Source organism: Panthera uncia, chromosome B4, assembly GCF_023721935.1.
Source record: "Panthera uncia isolate 11264 chromosome B4, Puncia_PCG_1.0, whole genome shotgun sequence".
Lineage (NCBI taxonomy): Eukaryota > Metazoa > Chordata > Mammalia > Carnivora > Felidae > Panthera > Panthera uncia.
This window is the reverse complement of record NC_064809.1, coordinates 43,081,834-43,090,228: the sequence shown is the minus strand read 5'-3', so window position 1 is coordinate 43,090,228 and position 8,395 is coordinate 43,081,834. Positions and strand designations below refer to the sequence as shown.

The following is an 8,395-nucleotide window of genomic DNA, read 5'->3' as shown; positions in this document are numbered from 1 at the left end:
AAGGGTGTATTTAATGAGGTGCTATCCTAATCAGCTCTTCCCTGGTTATGACTTCCCCCCAGTGATGAAACTAATTGCCAAATAAATGAGTTTTCTCAAACATCCCTTCCCTCTACACAGACTATTTTAAAAGGAATCACATATCATTGGTCGTTAACCTCAATCGACAGATATTTATTGACGAATAAAAGTGACTTCCAGCGTGACTTAGCGGTAACCTAACAAGCTGGGTGGCCAAAGAACAAACGAGAGCACAATTCTCAGAATCATAGTAGCCAGGTGAAAATTAGATGTCAATATTAAGAGCGACAAATCCATGTACATAATACTTTACAAATCTTGTCATTTGTATCTAGCTTATTTGAGCCTCGCAACAATCCTTGGAGGTGTTATTATCCCCTATTTTACAGGTAAGGAAACTCCTTTAAAGATTTTCAATGATTTATCTAAGGTCACTGGCAAGTAATTTTTCCCCAATACACTTTACTTTCTCAGCTGTCCAGTAACAATACATCATATCCCCAATTGTCCAGTAGTATTTCAGGCGGACAGCTTAGCACGACACGGCAGGATGCCATCCGGGCTGAGTTCAGTTAGTTACTCCAAGAACTGGAGAGGGGTGCAGATCGGCTCAAATAGGAGACGACATTTTCTACCATGGCCACGAGGTGGCAGTGAAGGCCACTCCTAGAGACTAGTGTGGGTCACTACAGATAACCTGGCTTTAAGGGGTCGGCCAGAAAGAGAAAAGAAGCCAAACAATGCCATTCTTTGAGAAAAGACTGCGTGTGTCTGTGCAGGCGTGCACGCGCGCGCGCGTGTGCGTGCATGTGTTTGCAAGGCAGAAACACTGAGAAATTAATAGAAAGTGTTACTGCACTCCATGAAGTTTCTCATATTGCTAGAGAGTAGGACCAGGGTGAAGGAAAGACCTTGATATTCGGCACTTGGGTACCGTATGTACTCTGTTCCCTTAGCCCGTGTCTGCAATCCTACCCCTGGATCCTGAATGTCCACTTAGGTATTACGATTACCTGGGTCCACTTAGGTATTAGGTATTATGATGCCAAGAGTGTCACTGGCATTCAGTAGAAAAGTGAATGTTCTCTCAAGAGGAAGAATTCACGGCTTCAGTGCATTCATGTCTATGGCTGTGCCTACACTCTTGTCTTTCTCCTCAAATGTACCACAATCTACTCTTGCGTTACAGCTGGCAGAAAGAAAAACCACCTGCAGTATCCCATAGGCAAAGGAACTCAATAGCTATAGGCATTCAAGGTACTTTTGATGCTTTCTTGGTTCAGGAGTAGTCAGCATTGCTAGAGGTTAGTTGCAAATTCTGGCCACTGGATAAAGAATTAGAGTTCCCAGTTAGAGCATTCCGTGTTAGAAAATACATGTGGCTGGAAACAAAGAGTGGGAAGCCATCCTTTCCACTGAATAGTGTATAGTCGTCATCCTAAATCTTCTAAAAGTTAGGGGGAAAAAATGTCCCATTTGTCTGTCTGTGGCTATGCTGGGGATCCCCCCACCCCATTTATAAAATCAGAATTCCCATCAGTTGGAAGAGGGTCCTGCCCGAGGAGACTCGTCCACTGGAGACAGCTGCTTTTCTTCTGGCACTGGGGGTAGGTCAGGTGTTTTTGGCCAACACCTTGCAACGGTGAAGCGACTCATGTGAAGAGCTTCTTCATACCCTGGGAGGGTGTCCAAAGAGGGAGGCAGTTGGCCCAGGGGGCTGTGGGAGTGAGCCACAGCCAGGATTCTTCGAGCTGCAGGGCCAAATACCGACTGCAAGGCTAGTGAGAAAAGAAGGAATAGAGCTAAAGAAAATGCGGCATCCTCAGAAATCAGGGACTTACAACACACTTAATTTCCCTTCGTTTTTAGCAAGTGTCCAAACTCATTGTCACTCTCGGCCACAGATGTTATGAAAATCCCGCGAGGGCTGTTTAGAAACCAACTTCACTCTGCTAGGAGAGCCTGTCTTCTCTGGGGTCCTCGGCTCATCTAAATTGTGTTCCCATATCTCACAGCCCCGTCTTTTCCCTTTTATAGACTTTACACCAATGCACTGATAATGCAGACTCCTTAGAAATATTTATTTCTGTCTTATTTCTCTCTTCTCTAAAATGACCATAAGAAAAGCAGGAAAGGTGAACAGCAAACATATTTTTTTTTCAAAATAAATATCACAATGTTGGGCCACCGGCTCTTACATAAATATAATATAAAGAAGAGAACCGAAGGAGATAAAGGAAAGTGTTTTATGATCCTCAAGGGAATGGTAAGCTACTCCTTAAGTATATCCATAGATACGCTACAGAACAAAGGGTTGAAAGTACGCGTGGCTAATTTCTCCAGAGAGATAAAATAATATATATTAGTAATAGAAGATACAAGTTCTCACAAAATCCAAGACATTTTTGAAAAAAGGGATACACTCATGGTTTAAAATTGCTTCATCAAAATAAGTTTATAGACTGGGTAACTCTTCCTATGAAACATTCCCAATGTTTTCTCCAACGTTCTACTTCTTCACTCTATCATGAGTCCGACTACTACTGGAGAAGACAGCATCAGCATGAGCCCAGGTCACCACACCATCAGGCTCCCTGAAATTAGAATGACCCTGAATTCTAGAATCTTCAGTACTCTTCAGGGGTGCCTGAGTGGCTCAGCCGGCTAAGCATCTGACTTTGGCTCAGGTCAGGGTCTCATGGCTCAAGTTATGATCTCGCAGTTTGTGAGTTGGAGCCCTACGTCAGGCTCTGTGCTGACAGTGCGGAGCCTGTTTCGTACTCTCTCTCTCTTTTTCTCTCTCTCTCTCTGCCCCTCCCTGGCTCATGCTCTGTCTCTCGAATATATATATATATATATATATATATATAAATATATATATTTTTTTTTTTTTTTTAATTTCAAACAGTTTCTAAAAAATACGATTCAGTCCTTGTTTCTATATCCGTTGCTCTGTCCTGATGGTTCTTTTAATCCCCGTCCAGTGTTATAATGTCACAGTACTCACAAGTGATAGTGCTCTGGAGAGTGCTGTCATGATCAAAAGCGAGGACTGTCACTTCATAGGGAGGCCGGCCCTCCTCTTCCCCGTTTTGTTGGCGACTCAGACAGCAGCGGAAGCACACAGAAGTCAGGCCACACAGAAGCAGCAGCCCGCCAATGACCACCAGCAACCTGCAAGATGACCACGGGGCAGTGACCGCCCTGGGGTCTGGTGTGTTTCCCAGCCCCGGCAATAATCAGCCTTCAGTGTCTGCACTCTGACTTTGTTTGAATATTTTATGGAATGACCATAATACTTCTTTATACACATATACTTATTCGTCAGCAAGACTGAATCGGTTCATTAAAACAATAAGAGATTTAATGCGGTGTGGAGGGTCTGTTTCTACCATAGAAAGTATTCTCCTTCCTGTAGAAATTTCTGGAGCTAACGCTGAGAAAATACACAATAACCTTTCGATGTTGGCGGAGGAGAAGGTATTGAAATAGGAAATCCTGGCATATTGTCACATAGTTAACAATGAGGTAAAGAAACTTGACTTCGTGGGATGCAAGGTTAAGTACACTGGGTGTCTCATACATTTTTTTTTCCCCTGCCATCAGTATATTTAAAAACTAAAAAATAAATAGATAAAAAAAAACAAATGCCCTTGAGAAAAAGAAAGTTCCTTTGAGATGTCTTTCTGGGTATTAGAGTTGAAACTTACCATATATACCAGAGATGTACCCAATCTGTGGTCAGGCAACTATGGAGAAAGAATAAAGGTGTTTGGAGTTGTTTTTTTTTTTTTTTTTTTTTTCTGTAATAAAAATATAGTCAATGCCTATTGTAGTTCCAGAATCAGAAATGAGTTACAATGCGATAATGCTACCTTGTTATAATAAAAGCATCACAACATATATGTGTGTGTGTGTGTGTGTGTGTGTGTATACTTTTTTTTTAAGTTTGTGTTTAATTCCAGTTAGTTAACATACAAGTTATAGTGACTTCAGTATAACCAGCGGAACATATTACAAAATGGGACGCCTTAAGAAGCATTTTATACTACAGATGTCATGGTGTAAATATTTTTGTAAAGCACTATAAGACCGACTAGAGTAGTGATTATGAAAACAGTGTTTATAGAAAGGGTAGTCATGACCACTGTAAACTGTTACGAGGACAATTATCAGGGAAGAGCCTGGAATGTAAGTTTACCAAGTTTGAAAATGGATATGAAAGTTGACGTTTGGATACATTAGCGATCAGTAAAATTTAAACAGAAAGAAAATTTTAGTTATAAGACGAAAGCAATGCAGTGAAGTTTGTAATTTACATGCTGTCAATTGTCGCAAGGGCCACCAGAAAAACTCTCACCATAAAAGAAAAAAACCTGAACTTTCACATCCACGATCAAAACTGATATGCACACCCACTGAAGCCAAACGGGAAGGGACAAAACTGTCAAGCCCAACTTCGCTGTGTCGGAAGTTAATTAAATTAACTGAAGTAATAATGGCAATTATAAATTTTCTCTCTAGGGATGAAAAATATATGGATTGCGGGAGAGAAGGAATTGTGGGGTAAGCTCAGGAGTACAAAGGGGAAAGAGAGGAACTATTTATCTTTGAAGAGGAACAATTTTTTTTTTTGAAGATAAATTTAATTATACTTTCTGATACACTGAGCTATTGAAGCCCGTTGAAATTCACTTCAACCTCCTCTTTTCGGTTGTACATTTGTAACATATAGTTTGCTTTTTCAGTAAATAGTGTCTCCTGTAGGTTTTCTCACATTCCCCATTTATTTAAAGCCTCTTCTTGCTCTACAGTGTTACAATTCTCACTCTGTTAAAAATTATTCTGCCATGTGGTATTATATATATATATATATATATACACATACATACATACAGTGGAGTATTACTTGGCAATCAAAAAGAATGAAATCTTGCCATTCACAACTATGTGGATGGAATTAGAGGGTATAATGCTAAGCGAAAGTAGTCAGTTAGAGAAAGACAAATATTGTATAACTTCACTCTTATGAGGACTTCAAGAGACAAAACAGATGAACATAAGGGAAGGGAAGCAAAAATCATATAAAAACAGGGAGGGGGGCAAAACATAAGAGACTCTTAAATATGGAGAACAGAGGGTTACTGGAGGGGTGGTGGGAGGGGGGGGATGGGCTCAATGGGTAAAGGGCATTAAGGAATCTACTCCTGAAATCGTTGTTGCACTCTGTGCTAACTAACTTGGATGCAAATTTAAAAAATAAATTAAATAAAAATGGAAAAAATAATAATAAAGAACATAACAGCTAAAAACAAAAACGGACTCTTCCCATATTGGTAGGTGTCTAAAACCTCAGACAGTGTGACAAGCAGTCAAGGCCACCACCATTTCCCCTGGGTTTAACAGACTTAGCTATTGAGAAACCCTTCCCATGTCTAAATATGTGTTTTCCTTCACTCTGAGCAACTGTTTTGTTCCAACTGGCCCTGCTTTTTTTTTTTTTTTTTTTTTTTAAGTAATTTACCTCCAAGTGAAATGAATCTCTTCCCCTTGTGTGTCCTCTGTGTCTATGTAAGACCTAATCGTGATAGGTTTAGATTAAGGGATAATGACCTCAAAGTCATAGCTAAAGGACATGTGCATTAAATAGTGATATGCCCCGGGGCTCCTGGGTGGCTCAGTCGGTTAAGCATCCAACTTCAGCTCAGGTCATGATCTCACGGTTCGTGAGTTCAGGGCCCGCATCGGGCTCTGGGCTGACAGCTCAGAGCCTGGAGCCTGCTTTGGATTCTGTGTCTCCCTCTCTCTCTGCCCCCCTGCCCCCCACACACTCTGTCTCTCTCTGCCTCTCAAAAATAAAGAAAACTAATAAAAACAAAATCTAGAAAAAAAAATAGTGATATGCCCTAAAATATGGAAAATGCTTTTCATACCTCAGGTGGTGATGCTACTTTGGAATTACCCAAACTTATCTGCCCAGGATGAGATTTTTGAACCTAGTCTGTCTTGATGAGTCACGAAGAAGCATGAGCGAGAAAACCTTTTGCAAATCTCTGTGACTATATAAACGGAGGTTAATTCCGATGTTTTAAGGGGAAGATTGGCCATGGGGGGAAAAAATGCTGTCAGTGATTTTAAGTACGTAGGATGACACCGTGGTGAGTGTCTTTATTTTTGGATAACCCTGTCTGTGATTAGTGGGCTGATGGTCGTGTAAGTAAAGATAAAGGGAAGTCACAGATATCTGATGACCCTTTGACCCTGTTTTGGGTACTAATGTTTTTGTCTGTTTCTCCTGCTTCCCAGTCGGGTCTCAGATACTTACTGTTCAGGACTCACACAGTTCTCCTCACATCTTGCCCGAGGAAGCTGTAGGAAGGGAAATAGTCTCAGACAGGGAAATGTCTCATTGCTCTGCTCAGCAGCCTATCGACTGTTCCTCATGACTCTGCGTTGTTAGACTGCATGGAGACAGCCGGGAAAATATGAGGACGAGGTCAGAGGGTCAGGCAGGTTGAGGATTGTTGGTTTTCATTGCTCCCATGCCCGCTGATTATTATATTTGAAATGGGAGAACCTGGAGGAACAAATATCTTGGCTTTGGGGGGGGAGGTTATGGTTTTGTTTTGTTTTTTGGAGGTGGGTGAGCATTACACCTTAGGCAGCATTTAAATCAATTTGTTTGTCCTAGAAATTTCCTGATCTGTCCCTCAGGATATTGTTATTGTCTTCCTAATTCTCTCCCAGTTACAAATTGCATTCTAGACCACTCTTCTTTTTTATTCCCTTAGTGCATCAGTAACACACTATATGAAAAAAGAGAAGGGGACAAAGGAAGGGAACAATTTTATTTATTCAGTGGCTACGATACGCCAGTCAGCTAAGAATTTTCACTATGTCTTAACATTTCATTGCAATAATCATGTAGGTGGGTATACTTAACCTTATTTTGAAAGATTAAGTGATGGAGGCAAAGGAATTTAAGTTAACATGACCAACTGTGTGTTCCCACTGAGGTAGCCAGAATTCAGATCAGCCTTTATCCTATACATGCGTTGAATGAATTAATAGAACAAGGGATAAATCTGCTCTAACGACTCCTCGGTATTGCTAGCAAGTCCCTTCTGCTAATAATAATGAAAGCTTCTACTCCTTTTTTACCTTGTATTTCAGTTGACTTTCTCCCCAAATAGAGAAACTTGCATTCAGAGACTGTGTCTCTCTTCCAGTAACTTGAATGACTTAATATTTCCAGGAAATCAACAACAAAAACCACAAAGGCCCTCAACAGGGAACAGAGAGTTGTGCTCATTGCGAGTTTATGGAAACGAGAGGGGACACACACTATCACGATACATCAGGCAAAAAGGGTTTGTAAAAGGACTAACCAGGTGTCTTCTGCAGACAACATTTGAGAATCTCTCTCTCTCTCTCTCTCTTTTTTTTTTTTTTTTTTTAAAATGGTTGGTCACTAAGGGTGACAAAGTGTATTTTCTCAGCCCAGCCCTGGTTCTGTGTTTCTTTTTCCTGACTAAAGGTAAGAAAAGCTTAATGTGCCAAACAGCTAAAATACTTTGTTTGGGTATTATTGCAAGAAGGAGAAGGAGGAGAAGGAGAAGGAAGAGGAGGAGGAAGAGGAGGAGGAGGAAAAGGAGGAGGAGAAGGAGAAGAAGAAGGAGGAGGAGGAGAAGGAGAAGGGGAAGAGGAAGAAGAAGGAGGAGGAGAAGGAGAAGAAGAAAGAAGGGGAAAGAAGAAGAGGAAAGAAAAAGAAGAGAAAAAAAGAAGAGGCAAGAAGGAAAGGGAAAAGCAAGGAAATGAAGAGGAAGCAAAAGGAAAATACAAGAAGAAAGAAATGGATTTGCAGACATTATTTTAACGAGGACATAGAAATCAAAACAGACAGTCCATCCCTTGCTAGCTATGCAAACTTCCCCTTGACAGTTGTCCAGGATCATCAGTCTAATGACCCTTTTCTCAGCTAATGAGTTACTTAGGGCCTTCTGATTTTTAGTGGCGAGAAATAAAAAGTCCAAAGTATTTCAAAAGAATTTTTCCTCTGTTAACTTATTTCTGATCCGGAGGCACCTAGGCTGTTAGAACTGTACCAGTGCTGATGTGGAAACTCCATTCAGGGAAACTGTGTCATTCTTTTTGATAATACATTTGGGATTTTGAGGGACGGGTGATACGATGCTAAAAGAAATATTGATAAGTGGCCCTTCCGAATTACCATAGCTACCCTGCATGTATCTCCGGTTGCCCTAATTTCTGCCACCCCCCCCCTCCCCATTTCACTGATGTCATTAGCCACTCATGGACCGCGAAACACTATAACACTAAGGAAACATTCCAGTCATTCTTTCCCCACGACCCC

At 41.0% G+C, this 8,395-nt stretch overlaps 1 protein-coding gene across 3 annotated transcripts in view; it reads right to left on the bottom strand.

Annotated features, from left to right (window-relative positions):
* Positions 1-357: 357 nt before the first annotated feature.
* The window catches only part of TMEM52B (transmembrane protein 52B), a 26,519-nt gene continuing 18,481 nt past the window's right edge, over positions 358-8,395 (bottom strand). For 2 of the 3 annotated variants that reach the window (XM_049627121.1, XM_049627120.1), the window contains 4 exons: positions 6,347-6,390; positions 3,732-3,770; positions 3,029-3,195; positions 358-1,799 (listed from right to left, as the gene is read on the bottom strand). In XM_049627121.1, coding sequence (XP_049483078.1) covers positions 1,558-1,799; positions 3,029-3,195; positions 3,732-3,770; positions 6,347-6,390 — 492 coding nt within the window. In that variant the 3' untranslated portion in view covers positions 358-1,557. The remainder of the gene's footprint in view (positions 1,800-3,028; positions 3,196-3,731; positions 3,771-6,346; positions 6,391-8,395) is intronic. The other variant, XM_049627122.1, reaches the window with a different exon arrangement.